Genomic DNA, 23,995 nt, shown 5'->3' on the forward strand with positions numbered 1-23,995 from the left:
CATTTCTCCTGCCTCCTTGTACTGGTCAGGCAAGTGTTGCAGTAGTGATTCCAAGGTGTCATAATGAGCCCTATCATAGCGTGCAAGTAGGGCCTGTGTGTTAGATATTCTCCAGATGTTAGCTGCCTGTGCAGCAATTCTTTTGCCTGAGGCCTCAAAGATCTTGGACTCTTTGTCTGGGGGAGGAGCGTCACCAGTGGTCTGCGAGTTCGCCCTCTTTCGAGCGTTGGAAACAACCAACGAGTCCAATGGCAAGTGTCCCTTGATGTATGTTGGATCCGAGGGCGCTGCCTTATATTTCCTGTCAATGCGAGGGTTGACGACACGCGCCCGGGTGGGCTCCTTGAAGACCTCCGTTGCGTGTTTAAGCACACCTTTAAGCATTGGCAGCGTTTTGACCGACTTCTCAGCCACTGAAAAAGTGTCAAATAAGAAGTCCACATCCACGGGGTCCGAGTGTAGCTCGACGTCGTGGTTAGCCGCAGCTCTTTCGATCAGAGCGTTGAAAGCCGCCGAGTCCTCCGTCGGTGACGTTTTGGCAGCAAAAAGTTGCGCGTCCTGGCCCGACTGCGGGTCCTCTGGGTCGCCTCCGGCCGACCAAGGTTCGTGCTCCTCCTCCGGATCCAAGTACGCCGGATAGTTGTACTCGGCGTCTTCCTCGTCCGCATCGCCTGGGCGGAATGCGTTGGCGAGTGTCCCAGGGCTTGTGGAGACACAGGTTCAACCAGAGCCAGAGATTCCGCAGAGTTCCTCTTATTTTTGAGAGGGATCCGAAAATGTTCCAACACCGGCTCCGTGGTGATTTTCCTCTTGAGGAGAGACAGATTCCCGGTGTTGGCGTCAATGATTACCTCACGACGTTCCTCTTCAGCAAGCGGCTGGAGCCGAAGCTTCGACACCACCAAGGCAGCCTTCGGCGTCAATACCTCCTTCGAGGGCCCGCCCTGCTTCGGCGCGAAGGCCTTCGGCGCCGACTTGGGTGGCAGGGTAAAACGGATAGGCGCCTGTGCCTTCGCAGACTTCGGCGCGAGCTGAGGCGCCACAGCGTCCCGATCGGGAACCATGCTGTCCTTCCGTATCCGCTGCAGGGATTCCGCCACCTTCTTCTTCAAGGTTGGAGAGGGCTTGACCGGCTCGAGCGATCTTCCCGCGTCGAGAGTCGGATCGACGGCAGGCACCTTCTTCGGGGCCGACGCCCCACGCGCCTTGTCCCCAATGGCCTTGTGCGCGTCGTCGCCCTGACGCTTCTTCGGAGCCGTCTTCGGGTCCCCGACCCCTTTCGGCGCCGACGCAGCCGCGTCGGTCGACTTCGCCTTCGGCGCCGACCCCGAGGGCCTCGGGTCGGCCATCTTGGCGTGGCTCTTCAAGTCGGCCATCTTGAATTTTTTGGAAGTTGACGCCTCCAGAACTTTCTGACCCAGCGCCCCTTTCACTTTCGGTTTCGCATCCGAGGGTGCGTGACCAGACGGCTTCACTTTCGTTTTCTTCAACGGGAGTGGCGTCTCATAAATGTCCGTGACCGGGCCCGGAGGCGGGGACGTAGGACTTATAAGTAGATCTTGGGTAAGGCCCGAAGGCGATCCCTCGACCTGGGCCGTATGAAGGTGATTGACCCCTTAGTCTCCGAGCTATCCCCGACAGTGGCAAAAGCCCGATCGTCGTCCCCTACCTCGTCGGCGACTTCGTCAAAGTCCTCATCACCCGCGTCGTAGGTCTCCCCTTCGGACGCGGGACTAGATTCCGAACCTTGTACGTCGTCTTCGCCTTCCACAGATTCTTGGAATATGTCGTCTGGCGGGGGCGCCGCTGTAGCCGAGAACTTAGCCTGGAGCCTATTGGCCCTACGAATCTTCAGAGTCTTCTTGCACCGGAATTTCGAACACGCCATGCAGCTGTCCTCGTCATGATCCGGTGACAAGCATGTATTGCACACGGGGTGCACGTCGAGGTGTGAATATTTGGAGTTACACACCGGGCATTTCTTAAACGGTGTCCGCTCCATAGCAGAAGTGTAGTGTAGGCCCGTCCGCGCCGAAAGCACGCGGAAGGGTAGCAAGAGTTCGGAGCTGAGAGTCAGACAAGAAACCCGAACGCAACTATACCGACGCTCAGCCTAAAGACCTTTTGGTCTCGAGTAGAAAGTCGAACAACTATCGGTTCCGACAGAGGGAACCGAAACACATCCGAACCCAATGGCGGAAAAAAACAATCTGGGGATGGAGGCGATGCCCATGCGCACTGTAGTCCAGGGGAGGAGCCACCTATCTCGTGATACTTCGAAGACTCTTCCAGGACAACAATGTGCAATCATCCGGACCCAACACTAGGCGGCGATCTATGCACAGATATGAATTCAGCAGCCCACATGCCTCGAACTTACACAATATGGTGAACTGGAGAAGGTGCAACTAAGCGGTTTTGATAACCCTCAATTAGCAACCTAGAAGCTCGGTTTCTTTACAGTAATACTTTGTGAAGTCAACCAATTATCAAAAAGCTAGCCTAACAGAATCCATTCCTAAACGGACCCTGTATATTCACATTCAAAGAGTCAACATGTATAGAAATCTAGTGAATTCAGAGTCTGGCATTATCAGAAATGAGGCATAAATGGAGGCTTTCAACAATCCAAACCCTGATATAATAGGAGTATTGGCATAATTAGATCGAGTTCAGAAATAAGGAGACAGCTGCCATATTCTGTCACCTCACTGCATGGCACCAAATGGGACAAGTGGATTTTTATACAGGTCAAATGGATAGCATGTAAGATTTCACACGGCTGCAGAGGTAATATGCAAGCCTTTTGGTGTCTGCAATGAAAGGTGATATAGACATCAATCGAAGGGAGAAAAAGTACACGTTTGACTTGGTATTGTGTTCTTCGTTTATACCTTAACCTAAAATGAGAAGGCACCTCCACATCTAAGAAGAGGTCATAATGTTTGGGCCTGATATAATATTTGGCGGCAGCCTCTCAGAAAGTTGACAAATCCTATCCTTTTCGTTGCAATGAGAGGAAGGACGTGAGCAACGGAGCCAGGCTACTGATTTTCCGTTGAAGATGGAGTATTCAACTGGACCTATACCAATACTACTTATTTATTTAGAGGTTGTGTACACTCATCATCGTCGCCTCTCTTCAGAATACTGAAAGTGTCTATTGAAACAGTCCGCTTTAGCCAGCACGTGACAGAGTCTGATATGAAAGGTGAGGGGCCTTGTCAAACGGTCTCGATTCACAACACATAATTACATAAGGATTTCAATTGTAAGCAAGACTGAAGACATCCGTGTTCAGAGGTTTCCTGAAAGCATTGACTTTGACCGTTTTCTACGCTGTTTGTCTTACACATGGGAAACAAATGTCATCATTAACTTAAAGCACAACTCAATATTTATTTTGGAGCTGTGCAGCACGCATCACTGTACTCAATTTGCATGCATGTTCCCTTGGTCTCTGGAGTCGTCTCTGTTTCAAAGTCAAGAAAAAGGCCACTGCTGAAGCCAAAAGCAAACAAAAACTCGTGGCAGCAGAGATGCTTGAAAACTCGTAGCATTTAATTTAACAACATTTTATCTTGCAAAAAATGAAAACAATGCTTAAAATGAAATTCTAAAAGTGAACACATGATAGGAACAACCATGGAATTTGTAAACCAGATCGTGGAATCTACGAATGGCTCTTAAATTCTCAACTTAGGAAAATAAACTGGATGAATGTAAATATAAACATTTTAATTATTACTTCACTTGACTGGCGTTTCAAACTGGATACCAGAACTGCTTTCTCCAAATTTAGCTCTTCCGAAACTCACTAAAAGGTTTTGTATATGTGATTCAAGGTGTAGCCAAGAGTTTCTTGTACAGACATCTACCTCTTATTCACAACAAAGCTTCCTTCGTCCATTAATGTTTAGACGTCTACGTGATAATGAAGATACTGTTGGTGTAGTTCTTGAATACACCTTTATTAAAAAAACAAAGTTTTCCTGCAGCATCTTTAAACGAACGTCTTGGTTCAAACTCCGAGGTCAAAGTCATCCCTCTGAAAAAACATAATAAAAGAATGGTCAGTGTAAAACAAAGGTATCATGAGAAAAAAGTCACAGTACCAGCTAAGGCAGCAGTGCCACAATAATCAATTGATACTAATAATAATTGGGGTTTTGGATTCTTACGAAAGAACTTAAAATGTTTAGGTTCGGCATGAACCAGAAACTACATTTTGCTGTTCAAGCTTCTACTCCATGATAGGCAACAGCCAGAGCCACCTGGAAGTGGATACTAAAACTGCGGTACTGCCCTACAGTTCTCCAGGGTGTCAGGAGCTGGCAAACAGTCTGTGCACAACTTACCATTGCCGAGCTAAAATACAGCACTTAGAAGTTGGGGAAGTCTGCAACAAGGCTGAATATTGAGGTCGGTCCAACCCATCCTGTACTTGAGAAGCGACCCATACCAGAAAGTACTTAGAGACAGGAGGACCACAAGGCTAACTAAAGAGACCAGTGTGTGGAGGGGTAGAACTGCTGTAGAATGGCTACAAGAATGGCCTACATGTGAAGTGGAATGGATGGACCTCAAGACAGAGGCACCGAGAGGAGAGCAGGTCCTGCGCTATCTCCTGCCTGAACCCCAAAGAGGAAAAGGACAACAGACTGCAAGCAACAGGTGAGCAGGTGGTACTGCCTGAAAGAAGGGCAGGGGAGTCAGGCAAGACCAAAGGAAGATTGGCAAAGACTGTGTAGTGTCTGCCGGACCACAGAGGCATAAAGTACAGCACAAGGCATTTCTGTCTTCGAGATGCCCAACCTTCTTATTAGGAGGGTCCGATCTTGGGCTGCTGTATATCCAGGACAAGCAGAAACCGGGCCTTTCATCTGGTCTAGCGCTTTCATGCTCCTTTTTAGCCCTCTCCTGTTTCTTTCCTGCCTTCGCCTCTCCATGATCAAAGGCCAAATCGGAGCTTTTTTGACAGAACCTATTCACTGAAATTGACCAGTTGGTGTTGGTAAACTGCCGTGGTTCCCTCCAATGAAAAGAACTTCAAGGAAGGGAGCCATGGTGGCAGTCTCCGCAGGGAGGTTAAAAAAGCCAGTGCATGGCTTGGAGTCTAATTTTAGAGGGTGCTGGATTATCTGGTAGAATAGCATGGGAGAAGCTTGCCCTCCAGTGTACCGAGGAGGTTAGCGTGCACTGCTGCCTATGTCTCTTGCTTGCCCTGCTGCTACCTGTGCTGCGCATAGTGGGTGTGAGGAAAGCTTGCTCTCCTACCCGTTGTGGCATTGGGTTAAGGAGTTTTATATAGCACTGAATTTTGCTCTCTGGCTACTTCAAAACTGAGCCGAAAATACAAATCCTGGCAGATAAAAATTGAAAAAGTTTAAAGGCTATATCCATCCAGGGTAGGAGCAAGGAAAGTTTCTGCCTCGGTCATTTGTCAGTTGCAGCCTATGGCAGGATTTCAGTTTGAGGGTTTTTTTTTATAACAGGTGGTTAGGTTTTGCCCGCGAGGCTGGATTCAGGAAATTCCACAGATTAGGACCGTATACCCCATGTGACTGACGAGTGTTTTAGCCAACGGAACTAGTGCTACTAGACATGGTTTAATGAACAAATTACTTCCCTTCGGTAATACTCTTTCAGGAAGAGACTATCGAACCACATATTCCTCACCTTTTGGATAATACCCAGGAGACCTACTCAATCTGAACATTTTGCAGTACTCCTGCATGCAGTCAGGTGGCACCAGAGACTCTACACTTACATCGTTCCCAGAGGATGCGACATGTGCAGGCCTATTTTGCACCATCCATGTGCACCGACCTCAATTGCTTTCCGACTCATTCGCGCCTGTGGATGTGGATCTAAATCCAATAAATCTTGACCAGTTTGCAGATTTCTAAGATGGAGCTTTATTCTACAAAGAGCCCGGTTCACTGAATGAGGAGGCAGGGGAGTCATTGAGGAATCTGCTGTTAGAATCTCTGCCAGAAAGCTTGTTACTGAAGGCAAGTAAATTGTTCTTCTAATAGAGACTTGTAACCGTAGATTGCATGCTTATCATTTGATTAGATACCTGTAACAAACTTGGCTGCTTGCAGATACCCCCCAAACTTTTTTTCCCATGTGAACAGCTAGATGGGGTGGACATTGATCACTTGATTGAGAGTGTACTGGGTCCTTAACCAGGCCCAGCACTAGTGGGCCTGGTTAGCAGTGGGTTTGCAGGTGGATGCATGGGTCTATAACTGGGTCTATAAGTGTGTATACGAGTGCCTGCATAGGTTTTCGACTGAGTGCGAGTACTCGCATAGATCTGTGAGTACTTTTGTGGGTGAGTTGGTCTGTCAGTGCCTGCATAGATTTCTAAGTGGGAGTGTGCTTCTGTCAGTGGGTAGCAGGGTACATGTGAGTATCAGTGATGGTTGTGTGGGTCTGTAAGTGGCAGTGTGAGTGCCTAAGTGGGTGGCTCTCCGAGTGCCTGTATGGTCTGTAAATAGATGTAAGAGTACCTACATGGGTCTGTGACTGGGCCTGTGAGTGCCTGTGTTGGTCTGTGAATGGGTCTGGTCTGTCAGTGCCTGCATGGGTCTGTGAGTGGCTGTGTGGGTATGTGAGTGGCTGTGAAACTGCCTGTGTGGATCTGCGATTGACAGTGTGGGTCTGTGAGTGGGTGTGAGTGCTTGTGTGGATCTGTGAGTGGGTGTGTGGGTCTGTCACTGGTTGTATGAATGCCTGAGTGGGTCAGTGAATTGGTATGGCTGCATGAGTCTGAGTGGGTGATCGAGTGTCTGTGTGGGTGTGAGAGTGTCTGTGTAGTTGATGATGTGAGTGCCTATGCAGATCTGAGTGGGTGTGTGGGTCTCTGTGAGTGGGTATGTAAGTAGGTATGTGAGTTCATATGTGGGTCGCTCATTAGGCCTGTGAATGCCTGCGTAGGTCTGTGAGTGAGTACGTGACTGCCTGGGTTGGTCTATAAATGGGTGTGAATACCTGTGTCCTGTGTGGGTGTCTGACTAGGTCTGAAAGTATTTTTTCCCTTTCCAAAGTGAGTCAATATTTACGGATCCATCGCAGATGAACACGGGGGCTGCGCTGAGCCTCACAGGGGATTTGTGAAGTGGGAAAAGACTCAATTTTGTACCCAACATAGGTCCCTCTCACCCTCCTAACACACCACTGGGGTCAGGATACCTGCACCCTAAACCCTTTAATAATTTTTCCGATAAGTTTTAAGACCCAGGGACCCTTTCCTGATACTCAAAATGGCAGGCACAACCTCCGGGTCAGGTTGTGGTCATGCAATCACAGCATCTCTGGTGACATGTGATTTTCCGGATCCTCTATGGGGGATCCGTGGAGGGCCTGCGTCCTTCGATATACAAATTATATACTTGAAACTATGCAGCAACTGAATGTATTTACACCAAATCACAACAAGCATTGCCATAGCCAATAGGTCTCGCATTTGGGACCTTAGAAGTGTTCAGCCAAGCAACAATTGGTGTTGTTGCACCAAGGATATTCTGCTGCATTGATGCATAAATACTTAAAGGGTCCAAACAGCGAGACCTATTGGCAATGCCAATGCTTGTTTGTTTTTTGTTGCTGTTTTGTTTAAGTTGCCAGATCTACAATAGCATGACATGGTTTTTGTTAACAGTTATTTGCATCAAATGCACTTGTTTTCATTGCTCGGAATGTTGTTTCCATTCTGGTAGTAGGAAGCAGACATTCCAGGGGGTGTGGGGGCTGCCTAGCTGTGGGAATGCGCCGAACTTTGCAAATGAGAAAAAGCCTGGTGCAGGCGCAATTTACAAGTGTGGAGTGAGTGAGACCAAGGCAGCATGACACACTCACACAGAGTTCATGCACTGCACCTGCATACTCAGGATGGTTTAAGGAAACTCGACCCACTCCCTCCCAGGCATCGAAGAAATATTTACCAAGAAACTCTGAGAAGAGCCTGCCTGCTGCACTGACGGCTGGTTGTGTGTGTGCCTGGTGAAAGAGTGTACTGACGGCTGGTGGTGTGTGTACCCGGTGGAAGTGTGCACTGACGGCTGGTGGTGTGTGTGTGTGCCCGGTGGAAGCATGCACTGACGGCAGGTGGTGTGTGTGCCCGGTGGAAGCGTGCACTGACGGCTGGTGGTGTGTGTGCCCGGTGAAAGCATGCACTGACAGCTGGTGGTGTGTGTGCCCCGTGAAAGCATGCACTGACAGCTGGTGGTGTGTGTGCCCCGTGAAAGCATGCACTGACAGCTGGTGGTGCGTGTGTGCCCGGTGGAAGCGTGCACGGACGGCTGGTGGTGTGTCTGCCTCGTGGAAGCGTGCACTGACGGCTGGTGGTGTGTGTGCCCGGTGGAAGCGTGCACTGACGGCTGGTGGTGTGTGTGCCCAGTGGAAGCGTGCACTGATGGATGGTGGTGTGTGTGCCTGGTGGAAGCGTGTACTGACGGATGGTGGTGTGTGTGCCTGGTGGAAGCGTGTACTGACGGATGGTGTTGTGTGTGCCTGGTGAAAGCGTGCACTGATGGCTGGTGGTGTGTGTGTGTGCCTGGTGGAAGTTTGCACTGACGGCTGGTTGTGTGTATGCCCGGTGGAAGCATGTACTGATGGCTGGTGGTGTGTGTGTGCCTGGTGGAAGCGCGCACCGACGGCTGGTAGTGTGCGACAGCTGGTAGTGTGTGTGCCTGGTAAAAGTGTGCACTGACGTCTGGTGGTGTGTGTGCCTGGTGGAAGCGTGCACAGACGGCTGGTGATGTGTATGCCTAGTGGAAGCGTGCACTGACGACTGATGGTGTGTGTGCCTGGTGGAAGCAGGAGCATTCACAGTGATAGAAGACACAAATGAAACTGACGAAGAGGAGGGGGAGTGCAAGCAGAGGAGCATGATGCACAGCTAGAAGACACAAATGAAGCTGTCCAGGGGGGAGGGGGAAAAGGGAGGGGGGTAGTGCAAGCAGAAGAGCCTGATTACAGCAATAAAAACACAGATGGCAGCTGTGCACGAGCTCGTGAACGCAAGCTGTAGGCCAGCAAAAGCCTCTGGTGGCACTTTTAAAATCCACTTACTAAATGTCTTGAAGAGACAGAGCATGCGCGGTCTCAGGTGAGACCTAAAAAGGGCTCTTTTCGGACCAACAGGTACTTCTCTGCCAAATTTATTGTAATTCTGTCCAGTAGAACGGGCTTTAGTTGTGTTCAAAGTCCTTATGGGAAATTGAATGGCAAACCTACATTTTTTGACCCCCCTTTTTTTCTGGCCCCCGCTTGGCAAATCACTTCGAACCTTTCTATGCAGAACTAGACAAAGCTAGCCACTTTCTTTGTAAAATGCCGTGAAGATTGGTCAAACGTCAAAGTTATATGCAAGGTTAAACGTCTAAGTTATATGCAAGTCAAAAAATGCTTTTCCAATGGAATATATATATATATTTTTTTTCTCTACAGGGGTTGCAAGTATGTATAGCTAGTACATAGTATCCATAGGAAGAGCATTTTTTGTTTTGCCAAGAACTTTGGGGCCGTTTGACGAATCCTCGAGAAAGTTTAAAAACTAGTAAGGCGCTCACTTCAGCCGCTCACTTGAAAGTTTTGGGGTGATCCTTCAAGCAGGTGGCTGATAAAAGGAGGGGGTGGGGGGTTAATTCACGGGGGCGCTTAGACTGTATATGACTAGTGGGGGGAAGGGAATATACCTGTAGTACAATTACAATCTGCCTACTGGGGCACAATATCAGCTGATATATTGAGAATGGAGCGCTAGAATGTAAGGAAAATGCTACTTAGCACAGTATGAATCTGTTCTTGGCATGTAGAGCTGTTGAATTTCATGGTATGCATAGATCGCCATTGTAGGAAGGTGGATACCGGACTATGGTTACCCCAGATTTTTTGCCTTGTGTTTAGCTGGTTTTCGACTTAGTTGGCCTGGTTCCCTGCTAATCAGGGCCCCAGGCTATCTGCTCTCTCTGTAAAATGGATTCCATGTACCCTAGGTGCATAACTAAATTGGCTTGGGTCACCTTATCAGCCCCTGTACAGAGCACTATAGGTGCCCAGGGCCTAGGTGCATCCAAGGCCTACCAGGGGCTGCAGCACATCTTTTGCCACCCCTGGCTGGCTATCCAAAATTGACACAACTGGCTGATCACTCAGCTGGGGCAAGTTGGTGTAATCACCTCTTGCTTAGATATAGTATGCCTATATCTAAACCTATCTGGACACATATATACCTATAAGTCACTCCTAGGGCAGGCCTTAACAATCCTGGAGGCAGAGTGCTTGGTTTTATGTGAGAAGGTGCTCTAGCATGAGCTGAGCCTGTCTGCAACTGTCGGGACCAATTCCCTAAGCTGTTCCGGGATAATGCCATACCATATACTATTATGTGCATTATAATCCATCGCGGTTATATGTTAACTTTGGTTTGGCTTTATCAAAACATGTCGTGCAAGGTGTCATACGATTTGGAATACTATCCCCTCGACAGTCCTGTCGACGGGGATAGCATTCCACCCCTCTAGAGGGAGAAGACATGTTACTTTGCTAAAACGCGGTTGATTTTAAAAGAGCCTCAGCATCACAAAATGGACGCTTCTGCCACAGACACAAGTCTGACCTCCTGCTGCTGACCGAAACTCAGCCGAGGTGGCCTGGACAAAGGCTTTCCTGTCACGGGAGGTGTCACACCACCCCAGACAGGAGATAGTGGATTGTAGCAGGGAGGTTTGAAAGCAACCAGACAGTGCCTGGGGAGCACAAGGCTTCCCTTTGCATAATCCGGTCAAACCGGTTCTGGGGCACACCAGCCCCAGTCCCAGCGCGACCCTGGATAAAGGGAAAGGGGTGTAACCACCCCCTTCCTGGGTCCCACCCATAGGAGGGACGTAGCAGGTAATCCAGCCCCCTAGATTGGTACAAGAATGGGAGCAGTGCCAACGCACTCAGATTATCCTGACTGAAACTTATGAAACGAAACTCTGGACCCTTCGACATCCTACTAGACGTAGAAGACTGAAGAATTTCCCTTTTGGTCAAGGAATGACCACCCTGTGCAAACAGGCACCATCCAGCACCTCGACGTTTGCTTTGGTGCAGTTCCCGCGGGAACTCGAGCGACAGAGTTCGACAAGACCAAGCGTGCCTGCCTTCCAACTGCCCGATCCACACTCCCTGCAAAGCTGAGACCCGTGGAGGCGACCGGAAGCGTGGGGCCCGCCATCTTGGAAAGACCACAAGACGCTGACCGTGCAGCCCACGAGTGACCCTTGAAGCTGTGCATTGGGGTTTGAGAAGCCCCCACCCTGAGCCTCTCTTGCAACGAAGCTCACCCCTCTACACTCATCGAGTGCTGCGAGGGGCCCTTCTGCATCTTTTGGCTCAACGCGTTGGCCCGGTCACATGCCCGTTGGCTTGTGGCCGCTGTGCCGACGAACCCTGAAATCTAACTTGTGAATCTGGTTGCTCCAGACTTGCACTCTCTCCTCTGAAAAGGAGCACCCGCTCTGACCCTCCTGGTCCGAGTATTAAGCTATCTTCGAGTCCGGCGTGGGTTGCGCTTGCCAAGGGTTGTTTGCTCCAATCCGGAAGCCGACACCGCCAACAGCGAGAGCCTTCGTGGGACAGCTCGTGATCCACTCCTGGACATCCTTGGTGCCCCAGAGTCCACGTGGCAGCAGAGAGAAGCTTCCCGTCAGCGACCTGAAAGCGCCCGACATTGCCTGGTTCCTTCTGGTTCCACCCTGGTCACTGCTGAGTGACCCAGACTCTGTCCCCACTGCTTTCAGATCATCTTTATCTTCGATCCACCCTTGGATCACACCGGACACTTCTCGTCTCGACGCCTGCAGCATCTTCAGCTCCAAGCACCATTAACCAGCGTGACAAAACCCGACAACTACTTCGCACCTGTGCACCCGCTTCCTGTGGGTGAGGTAACTCAGCAACGCTGGTGTTCCTACACTGGTACACACCTCTAGTGTATGTGTCTAAAGTTTCATCTTGCTAGGTTAAGCGGAAGTTTCCTTTAACTATAACTTTATAACTTTTACGCACCATTGACTTTACATTGGTGCATGCCTGTGCTTTAAGCTCTGCACCCGAATCCCGCGGGCTTTTCCTGACTTCAGCATTGCTTGTCCTGACTGCTCCCAGCGATTCCCTAGGCCCTAGGCCTAACCACTGTTCGATTGGTATCTCTTATACCACTTTTTTAATATATGGTTTGCGTGGCCCCCCGGCCTCATCCATAATTGTGCAAATTTCATATGTTTAACTGTGCTTTTGTTTAAACGCTTGTGCCTCTGCACTCTAAAGAGTACAGAGGATTATTCTAGTAATAAATACATATATTTTTATAATATATACTTGTGTGGTGTCCTTTCATTTGATATTACAGGATTGTGATTGGTAAAACAGCTTGCTTAACACGACCTCTAGAGTTAAGCCTTTAAGGCTGCTTAGTCCATGCTACCATTAGGATAGCTTGTCTATAAGGTTGACTTACAACCAGACACCATAAGGGATTGTTTGGACTGATACAAGGTGATTCCAGAATTGGAAACATCATATATCAGGCCAACTTCTCACAGCCATCTAGTGTTGGGTCTGGATGTTTGCACTTTGTTTTTTTTAGAAGAAGTCTTTCCAGTCACGAGGTAGATTTACTCCTCCTTTCGGTGATAGTGCCCATGGACATCGACTCCATCCTTAGATTGTTTTGCCGCAGAGGGTGATGATGGAGTTAGTAAGAGTAGTAAAAGATGTCCATGTATATTGTATCCAAGTAAGATAGTACTGCAACAGGTGTAGGTTTCCTGGAGAGGCGGGCGGGCTATTGAGATACTACAGCTCTACATGCCAAGAACAGATGCATACTGTGGTAAGTAGCATTTTCCGTTTGAGGCATGTGAGCTGTAGATCACATTCTATGCATAGACTATATAGCACTTATCTCTCAAAGCGGTGGCTAACCTGTAGCTGTTGCTGTGGTCTCAAATAGTGTATGTAAAACTGCTTGGCCCACACTAGCTTGTTGTCTTGCTAACACATCTACACAATAGTGTTTTGTGAATGCATGTGGTGTAGACCATGTAGCAGCTTTGCAAATGTCATCTATGGGTAGATTTTTTAAAGATGCCATAGATGATCCTAGTTTGAGAGTAGAATGCGTTTTAGGGAGAATTGTTAAAGTGTGTTCAGCTTTAATGTAGCATATTCGAATGCACTAAACTATCCACCTTGCAATATCTGATTTTGATATTTGCTTGCTTTTATGAAGTGGAGGAAAAGAAAAAAAAAGTTGATTGGTTTTGCTGAACGGTTTTGTTCTTTCTGTGTGGAATACAAATTCTCTTTTGACATGTAAGATGTGAAGAGCACGTTCTGCCACTGAATCTGGTTGAGAGAAGAACACAAGCAGCTCAACAGATTGGTTGATTTGAGAGGCAGAAATGACTTTAAGTAAGAATTTGGGGTTAGCCCTTAGAACCATTTTGTTCTTTTGCATTTTTTAAAATGTCTCTTCTATGGTTAGTACCTGAAGCTCACTCACTGTTCTCAAAGAGGTGATGGCTATGAGGAAGGCTACCTTCCAAGTGAGAAACTGCAGTTCACATTTGTGCAATGGCTCAAAAGGTGATGTGTACTCGAAGTTGGAACGCTGTAGATGTAATAGATAGCAAATTATGTTTTGGATTGAAGCTTCTAGCAGATTGATTTGATTGTTATTACAGTAAATGACAAACCGCTTTCACTAAAGAACCCTCCCAGCAGACCCGGCAGCAAGAAAACCCCCTGGTTCACCGACGAACTCAAGGAATCCAAGAAGAAGTGCTGCACCCTCGAGAAAGCCTGGCGGCTCGACCAGACCACAGACAACAGGACCGCCCTCAAGCACGCCACCCGCAAACACCATCAGCTGATCCGCGCCACTAAGAAGTCGGCACTCAAAGAACGACTGGACAACAACGCCCGCGACAGCAAGGAACTCTTCAGCATCGTCAAAGAGTTCTCCAACCCCAGCGCCGGAAACAACAACATCATTCCCTCGCAAGACCTCTGCAACTCACTCGCCTCGTTCTTCCACCGCAAGATCGCCGACATACACAACAGCTTCGACGCACAGACCACGCACCCTACCACCGAACCAACGCCCGCCACCACCACCGTCTGCAACTGGACCCCGATCAGCACCGAAGACACCACCCGCACGATGAACTCCATCCACTCCAGATCACCAACCGACCCCTGCCCACACCACGTCTTCAACAAAGCCGACGCCATCATCGCACCCCATCTCCGGGACATCATCAACTCCTCCTTCCACACCGCCACCTTCCCGGAGAGCTGGAAGCACGCTGAGCTGACCGCCCTCCTGAAGAAACCAACGGCGGACTCCACCGACCTCAAGAACTACCGTCCCATCTCGCTCCTTCCTTTCCCGGCCAAAGTCATCGAGAAGACCGTCAACAGACAGCCTGCCGCCTTCCTCGAGACGAACGGATCCCTCGACCCCTCGCAGTCCAGGTTTCGGGCCAACCACAGCACCGAGACCGCCCTTATCGCAGCCACTGACGACATCAGAACCCTGATCGACAACGGAGAAACAGCGGCCCTCATCCTCCTGGACCTCTCTGCGGCATTCAACACTGTCTGCCACCGCACCCTAGTGAAGCGCCTCAGCAACATCGGAATCCGAGAGAAAGCACTGGAGTGGATCATCTCGTTCCTCGCCGGAAGAACCCAGAGAGTCCGCCTCCACCCGTTCAGATCTGAGGCCACTGAAGTCATCTGCGGAGTACCAAAAGGATCCTCACTAAGTCCAACCCTCTTCAACGTCTACATGAGCCTCCTCGCAGCCATCGAACGACAACACAACCTCAACATCATCTCCTACGCCGACGACACCCAGCTGATCCTCTCCCTCACCAACGACCCCACCACCGCCAGAGCCAACCTACACGAAGGGATGAAAGACGTCACCGTCTGGATGAGGAACAGCCGCTTTAAACTGAACTCAGACAAGACGGAAGTCCTCATCCTGGGATCATCACCCTCCGCCTGGGACGACTCCTGGTGGCCCCTGGCCCTGGGCACCGCTCCCAAGCCAACGGACCACGCACGCAACCTGGGCTTCATCCTGGACTCCTCCCTGTCGATGACCAGACAAGTCAACGCCGTCTCATCTTCGTGCTTTAACACCCTGCGCATGCTCCGCAAGATCTTCAGATGGATCCCCACTGAAACGAGGAAGACCGTCACCCAGGCACTCGTCACCAGCCGACTGGACTACGGGAACACCCTCTATGCCGGAACCACAGCCAAACTTGAAAAAAAGACTCCAACGCATCCAGAACGCCTCCGCACGACTCATCCTGGACATCCCCCGACACAGCCACAGCACCGGACACCAGAGAGACCTGCACTGGCTCCCCGTCAGCAAGAGAATCACGTTCAGACTCCTCACCCACGCACACAAGGCTCTCCACGACCTGGGCCCCAAGTACCTCAACGACCGCATGACCGTCTACACGCCCACCCGCCAGCTACGATCGACCAGCCACCGTACCACGCATCCGCAGAGCCACCGCCGGAGGAAGATCCTTCTCCTACCTGGCAGCCAAGACTTGGAACTCCCTCCCCACCCACCTTCGGCGAACCCAAGACCATCTCTCCTTCAGGAAGCAGCTCAAGACCTAGCTGTTTGATCAGTAACATACCCCTCTCCCCCAGCGCCTTGAGACCCTCCCGGGTGAGTAGCACGCTTTACAAATGCCGTGATTGATGGATTGATTGACTTTGCTGCATAGCATTCTCTTGCGGTAGGGCGCCTAGCCTCTTTGATTATACTCGTGGTGGAAAATTAAGATGGCCAAACTCAAGGATTTCAAAGTGCCAGATCGCAGAGTTGAGATGATTGGGTTCTGGATGCCTTATGTCTCCATGGTTTTGAGTGAGAAGATTGGGCGTAAGATGCAGTTTTTGGTGAGGAACTACTGATCGTTCCAACAGGGTTGTGAACCTAGGTGATGGTCCCATGTAGGAGCAACTAGGATTAGCGTCAAGGACTGCTATCGGAGTTTCCGAACCACTAATTAAATGAGTGGGAGAGACGGAAAAGCATAAGCAAATATCCCTGACAAATTAATCCATAGTGCATTGCCTTTGGACAATGGGTGTGGATACCTGGATGCGAAGTTTGGGCCAGACAGGTAGAATTTGTGAGAGACTTCCCCCCGAAAGGGGTGAAGTGGTCGGGGGATAACGAAGTCACTGTTTGTTTGCAGGGTAAGGGCATGTGGAGTTACCTCTGCTTCTTCCGTTACCATTGTTTCCTCTAAAATCTCTTCTGAAATAACCTTGAAGAGGGGGATTGGTTGTTGCCTTTGTCAGAGGAGAAGGGATTTTTGGTGGACACATTTTTTGAACCACCCCTATAAAAGGAGAGGCGAAAGGAGTCCCTATTGGTAGGTGACTGCAAAGCCCCCATGGACTTTAAGACCTCAGTGTCCTTTTTCTTCTTTTCCAGCGTGGTATCAACAGCTGAGCAAAAGAGATGTTCTTTGTTAAATGGCTGGTTAATCATGGAGGTTCGCACCTCTGGCTTGAAGCTGGATATCCATAGCCAAGCATGCCTGTGTAAGAGTAAGCTGAACATCCGGTGATTATGGGCAAATCACTTAATCTCCCCGTGCCTAGCAAAAATGTATGTTTCCTCATGTAACGCAACTGGTGCTATGTAGAGCGCTCTGATACCCGGGGGGTAAGATGGCGGCCGTATAGCTGGTCGACTGCTGAGCTAGTGGGCAGTGGTGACAGGTTCGAGCTGATGACCCTGCAATAACCATTTCACCCGATGGAGAAACCGATTTAGCAGATTCTACCCACCCCTCCCCATATTCACCACTCTGACCCCTGCTCCAGGTGCTTCTGAGGCTGTATCGAAGCGATATCTCGAGGGCCCTTTCCTTAGCCGTAGCTTCACGCTCTCTCAACCTGCGGAAGCTCCTTGTCCAGCTGATCGAGGCAAGCAGCGGCGGAGGAGTATCGGAGATGGCTCCGAAAGTTATGTCAGCGGCGGCGTCTAGGGCGGCTGCAGCGGCGGCTGCCCGTAAGGCGCATGTAGAGGGTGCAGCGGAGGCAGCGGCGATTAGCCGGAGTCCCTCGCCACAATCGGGCAAACTTCTTCTCTCCCCGGACCCGGACCAGCCGACACGGATGCGCAGAAGGGGAAGAGGCGGAGCCTCGACAAAAGGTCGGCCGGCGGGTCCCTTCTGCAGAGGGCAAATGACTCGAAGGACTCTGCGAAGGACTTGGTGGGACCAGGGCTGGATAGCAACGCTGTAAATAATGGGAGCAGTTTCCAGTATGATGAGATGAGCCAAGCAGTTATGCAGGAGATCCCTCTACAAAGCGGTCCCAAGAGCGACAGTGGGGAAAAGAATAGAGCGTCGGACATTAATTTGTTCCTTATGCCCCTTCTCCCTCCTCCAGTGATTACCCTCTGTGAAACAACTGCAGGAACAAGCGGTTTGTCCACTATAGATGTACCTGTAGTACAACTGGGGTACACAGATGAAGGCAGTGGGAACAAGAGTGGGGGGGGGGGGGGGGGGGGGGGGGAGTGCTGGGGACTCTGTAGGCGCTGATTGGAGGTGCAGAATGTCAGATGCTCCCAGGCCCAAGAGTCTGGAAACCAGCCCTTAGCCGGTTCTATAGAGAATATATCATTCGAGATGGCAGGGGAAAAGGACAAAGAGGAGGAGGAAAAAAGAGCCTAGTGATTGCTTTTTTTCGCTATCTGAACGAGCAGAATGGTCCGACGACATAATAAGCACCTTGCAAGGGGGAAGTAGCCTAGAGTCAGATGGGGAGTCAGATGGGGAAGATAGTGAGGCGGAGCTCCCTCTAACAGCTGTAAAATCTGTACAGCAGAGAGGTATTCTGAATATGGGGGCTCAGAGCAAGGGAAGAAGTGAGCCGACCTGGGACCATTCATCAGTTACCCCTCTCACAGATCAAAGGAAGGCACCTGTGGTAGAGGAAGGTGCCCCCCGACGCTAGACATAATACATCAGGCCATACTGGATCACAGAGAAAAAACTAGGCAAGATAGTCAGAAAGCCCAAGCAGGGATGAGGAAGATGCAGGGCGTTGTGAGTAAGCGGTCAAAGGCATTTTCAAATTTGGGCGATAGAGTGTCAAACTTGGAGGAAAGGATTGTCGAGACAGAAGCAGATGCATCTAAGGCCGCATCTATGGTGGAGGCTCAGGGTGCGCAGATTAAAGACATTCAGTGGAAACTCGAAGAGTCCGAGAATAGAAAGAGACAAAACAATTTGAGTGCTGGGTGTGCAGGAGGGTCTCGAAGGGTCCGATGCCAGACGATATGTAATCGACCTTTTTAAAGTGGCTACCCAGAATTGTCAGAATGGAACTGGGCGGCAGAGATCCAAAGGGCGCATCGCATTCCGCTGAAACTCTGTGCACCAGCAAAAGTTGGGGATAGACCCCGGGCTCTACTCGTTTTCTTTGGAAATTTCTATTGCGACAAGCGATCTACGATAAAGCAAGGCCAGATGCCAAAAGATCAAGTGGTGGGGGCTCTTTCTTCGTTCGCCCCGACTTATGCCATGTAACAGTGGAGAGGCGTTCGAGGCTGAGACAGCTTTTTAAACCGTTTCAATATAAGATAATTCATGTGTATTTGGTCAACCCAGCGCAATTGAAAGTGATAAGTAATGGTACTATCCTTTACTTTGCGTCAGAGATTAAGGCCAAAGAATATCTGGACTCCTTGGACAAATAAAAAAGTTATACTGTCTTCTCAAGGAATAAGATATAGAGTATTTGGATTTCCTGGGCAACTAGAGCTGCTCTATGGTTTATGTTTTGGGCGGGATGAGGGGGGTGGGGGGGGGGGGGGGGAGTGAGGGGGAGGAGATATTGGGTGGACTGGGAGATAGGACACCGCAATTAGTAGTTATTTGTGAGGGTTTTCTCTTTTGAATTAGGTATGATAACGTCTTTTTGATGATTTAAGGGTTTTGATAGGGTTAGATATTCACGCCGAGGTAGCCACTGCCCACTTTCACAGCATACATCACATGCACAAACTAACGTTTGAGCGTCCCTGTAGGGGTGGAGGGGCGTAATAAGCTAGGAGGGTGTGGGGGGACAGGGGCGGTGGGAGGGTTGGAGGGTAGTTGGGGTGCACTCTTAAGGGGAGAAAAAAGTTTACCCGGTACTATGTTTTATATTTCTTGACCACTATGCTATATGTATCAGTATCATATTGCTTGGGAAGGAGACAGTTGTTAGGTAGCTTTGTACCAAGAAGAAATGGGGAGGCTTAAGATAGGTTCTATCAATGTAGGCGGTTTGAATGATTCGTCCAAGAGGCAAAGATTGGGGTATTTTCCAAGAGCAAATCAGTTAGATGTAATTTGTCTAAAGGAGACCCACATACCTTGGGCAAAAAAACATATATTAAATATCAAAGGTTTTGATTTGTTGGCATGCTCTTCCCAGACATCTACCATAAGAGGGGTGGCAATCCTGGGTAAACCATGTCTGGGATAAATTGGCCATTGCTTAGCAGATCCTTGGAGTCGATAGGTAATCGTTGAACTTAAGATGGGGCTTCCGCTGTGTGTAATCTATGTATCCAATCAGGACGACCCGGAGCGGTTTGACAATTTAGAAATAGAATTAGCGAATTGGGCATCTCCCCTTATATGCTGCGGGGATTTTAATATCTCTGCAGATCTCATGGATAGTGATGGGACGTATTTATAAAGGAAGTAAGCCCAGGGTTTATAAAGCTTTGTGTTCTCTGATTGGGTCGTATAGTTTAATAGATGTTTGGGGGAATAAAGAGCAACACGATCCAGGGTTTACATATTTCTCACACTTGCATAAGAAATATACTAAACTAGATTATTTTCTTATTTCATCTTCAGAACTGTCGAGGGTGGAGATTAAAAAACTTCCGAAACTTATATCGGATCATAATCCTTTGGTCTCAATATACGAAGTGGATAAAACCCGAAGGTCAGTTCAAGATGGACATTTGAGAGGAGACTTTTGGCTAATCCTAAATTTATAGAGCATCTAAAAAATGGGTTGGAGAATTTTTTGATGCAAATAGGTTCAGTGCCTCCCGCAATTGTGTTTGGGATGCTTTTAAGTTGGGACTAAGGGGGAGACGTATAGCTTCTCAGCCATGCAGAGCAAAGTAGACCGGAAAGAACATGAGGAATTGGCAGGGCAGCTTATGAAGGCAGAGGAGTTACATCTAAGGGATATTATAGGGGGAAAGACCGATCAAAGCCTTCAAAAAATGTTGTCTATTAAGGCTGACCTAAATAGATGGATAGCACAGAAAAATGCAGATGAATATCAGGTGCACAGGGGTGAAATGTATGAAACGGGGGAGCAGGCCGGGAAGCTTCTGGCATTGAAAATCAGGCAGGGATGCAGTAGGAACGTTATTTCAAAAATCCATGAAGGGGATCACGAGTTTGTAGAGCCAGCTGATATCCGTAGGGTGTTTAAAGACTTCTTTCAACATCTGTATAGCGAGGAGGATAGGGCAGCATCGGCAGGTTTGGAGCAGGGCGATATTGGCCATAAGCTATCAGATCAGGATAAATTAACCCTCGAGGGCGACATGACTAAGTGAAGTGGAAGAAGCTTTGCAAGATCTGGCGGCCGGGAAGGCTACAGGGCCTGATAACATTCAGATTGATGTATACAAGTGCCTGCAGGATGTGTTCCCTCCGCTTATGCTGGATTTATTTAATGTTGTAATGTGCTCTGGAGTTGTTCCGGATTCCTGGAAAAGCACCAATATTGTTGTCTTTCATAAGAAGGGCAAGGATAAGGAAGAACCAGGCTCTTCTCGCCCAATATCCCTCATAAATGGGAACCCAAAATGTATGCAAAGGTCTTGGCCAAGAGGCTGGGAGGGATCATTGGCGGTCTAGTCTCCCCATGGCAGCACAGGTTTGTACCAGGTCGTGACACCACGGATCACATCAGGCAGGCGATCACGCTAATGGATGCCCAGGCTGCTGAGGGGTGTCGGATCGCCATGATCCTTCTGGACGTGGAAAAGGCTTTCGATTGTGTCACTTGGAGCTATTTATGGGGGATATTGGAGAAGAGGGGCTTTGGCCCTAATGTTTTGAGGGCTATGAAAGCCATGTATGTTGAGCCAGTAGCAAAACTCCAACTAATGGGTGGTAGCTCTGAGGAAATCAACATATCTCGAGGGACCCGGCAGGGGGGCCCCTGCTCGCCAATTTTATTCGCTCTGTACATCGATCCTCTGATTAGAAAGATCTTAGTCTGTGAGAGTATTAATCCAGTGTTGTGCAATGGGGTTGAAACCAAATTATTGGCGTATGCAGATGATCTGGCCATAACAGCGCCAGACCCTGAGCAGGCTATGGCTTCCCTCATAAGGATTACTTCGGAATTTGGCCAATATTCAGGATACCAGCTCAATGAATCAAAAACCCATATAATTTGTTAAAATAATATTCCGAAGAGGGATGGTAGATATCTGGAGTCAGCAGTATATTTGGGGGTTAGGATCAAATCCAAGGTAGATTCAATTGTCAAGGAAAATTTCTTGCCAGTACTTATGTTAATTACGGCAGAGTTAAAAAGAATCGATTGTATACACCTGTCTATATTAGGCAGAGTTAATGTCATTAAGATGACCATGTTCCCTAAGATACTGTACCTTTTTTGTACTATCCCATTGGTGGTTGGGTAGGAAGTGCTTAAATCTATAGAGGCAGCCTTTGCGAATTTCATCTGTCAATTTGGGAAAATTAGACGGTCTATGAAGTATCTCTCGCTCCCATCCGATAAGGGGGGGGTTAGCGGCTCCTAATATTAGATTTTATATGTTGATATGTTTTATATGTCAACATATCAAGAGTCAGACGCGCGTAATATGTTAGACGGTATATCAAGTGTGTCTGACTCTTCTTTAGGGTTAAGATACCCCCCTTCCATGTTTGAGCTGCTGCTAGGCAAAGAAGCTACAGGTGTGTTGTTGCGTACAACGGACAAACGTTATTTTAATAAAAACCGATACAAGATATTGGAAAGCGCTTGGAGGGTCTGGAAATGTATCCAGAAGCATCAGGGAATCCCGAAAATTAACTATTATACCCCACTCTGGAACTCTAGTTTGTTTCCATATTTTAGTATGGATAGACTTTGGAGACTGTGGGAGGGACAAGGAATTAGAAGATTGGGACATCCGTTTGGTGGAAGTACAATGCTGAGTTTTAATGATTCAGAGAAAATATGGAATCTCAGCTTTGCAAGGTTTTAAATTCCTGCAGATACACCAAACGCTAATAAGAATCAGACCACCCATCACTCCAGGGGGTAAAAACAATGTGGTGGAGTATGTATTGGGTGGGGGTGTTAAAATTAACCCGATCTATAAAGCCCTAATTTCAACTCTCCAAGATGATGTGGATAAAATCGTAACAGCCTGGATGGTGAAAATAGGGGACCCAGATGTTGATCTAGACAAGGCTATCCAATTAGCTGGGAAATAGTTCCGCTCTACGAATTTGAGAGCCCAGCATTATAAGACGGTATTCAACCTATATTTTAGCCCGGCTAAGCTATTCAGCTGGGGCAAGAGGGAAGACGACAAATGTCCTAGATGCTCTGAGGGGCCAGCTGATCTTGCCCACATGTTTTAATATTGCCAAAAGCTATCAGAGATTCTTATTAATATCCAGCAATTTTGGGAGGGGCTGCTAGGTATTAAGATTATCCTATCCCCGTGGGGGGTTTGGCCACACTTTAAGCGAGCTCCGCCGGTCGGAACGAAATCCTACCAAAATCCTGCATGGGGAGTGCCCTCGCGAGCCCTAAAATACGTGTGGCAGTGGCAGGACGGGTCGAGCCTGCCGTGGTGTATTCCCAAGTCCCGGGGTGAAGCAGATCCGGAACCGGAGACAGCCAACTGCGGAGCCGAGCTGCTGTAAGGTGAGAGCGGAGCTCCCTGCCCGGCTGCCCAGTCAACTCGAGGCCGCGGCTCAAAGGGCCTAATTGCAATGACGGACCGCGGCAGGAACCAGACCCCGCGGCTTCTGGACCGGACCCCGCTGAAGTAACACTGAGGCTGCCAAGCAGGAAGGATTGTCGGCCCTGGGCACGGGAGGAGTGCGAGCTGCGTCGGGGGCCAGGGAACAGCATCGGGTGCATCCGTTTTGCGGGGATGGAAGACCGCGCCGAGGGGCAAGCAAACTATCCGACGCCCTCTCCTGTGGCTCCTCGCTAGCGCCCTATGGCTCAGGAGACACTCTAGGTGTAGTGAGGTAACACTACCACATAAATCCACAGTGAGCCACAAGAGCTGCCATTTTGTGGCGCCCTATCCTGCGCCCGACGCAGTGGAATTACCGACAGATAACTAGAACATACGGGGTGCCCGGACGGTGCTGTGGAGAGGCGCAACCATCGAGCGTGCCCTGGGGGGTGGCACCACGGGCTAATCACGCTCCAGAACTGGCGGAGACGTATACAATCTGCTAAATCCCGCTGGCCTTTAGCTGCTAAGGTACGGGAGCCATTTTGCTTTCTGAGAGTTGAGTGCGCCGCAAGTTGTCCCCCTTGGTGCATGGGTCACGCTCTGCAGACGCGCCTAGTACACATAGCAGTCCACACCCAGCAAACAGACTGCGTACGCCTAGGGGAGGTCTGTCTAGGACATCCTGCCATCGGGAGCCACATGAAACAGCGATACACGGGATATATCTCTCCGAGGCCCGCATCCCGCGGATTGAGGCTGCTGAGACAGTCGCCTACCCGTGGAACTGCTCACTACAGGGGTAGTTGTACGCCCTCCATCGTGCTGTGATACACTAGGCAGCCCCTTGGTCTGGAACCCAGTGGAGCGAACAGCATGGGGCGAAACGACGCCCAGCAACCGAAAATTAAATTT

At 49.3% G+C, this 23,995-nt stretch overlaps 1 protein-coding gene across 2 annotated transcripts in view; it reads right to left on the reverse strand.

Moving 5' to 3' along the window:
* Positions 1 to 3,540: 3,540 nt before the first annotated feature.
* IMP3 (IMP U3 small nucleolar ribonucleoprotein 3) overlaps positions 3,541 to 23,995 on the reverse strand; it is a 165,545-nt gene continuing 145,090 nt past the window's right edge. For both annotated transcript variants that reach the window (XM_086964453.1, XM_086964455.1), the window contains one exon: positions 3,541 to 4,048. In XM_086964453.1, the coding sequence (XP_086820579.1) occupies positions 4,022 to 4,048 (27 nt within the window). In that variant the 3' untranslated portion in view covers positions 3,541 to 4,021. The remainder of the gene's footprint in view (positions 4,049 to 23,995) is intronic.

The sequence above is a fragment of the Lissotriton vulgaris genome, chromosome 1_1 (assembly GCF_964263255.1).
Source record: "Lissotriton vulgaris chromosome 1_1, aLisVul1.2, whole genome shotgun sequence".
NCBI lineage: Eukaryota > Metazoa > Chordata > Amphibia > Caudata > Salamandridae > Lissotriton > Lissotriton vulgaris.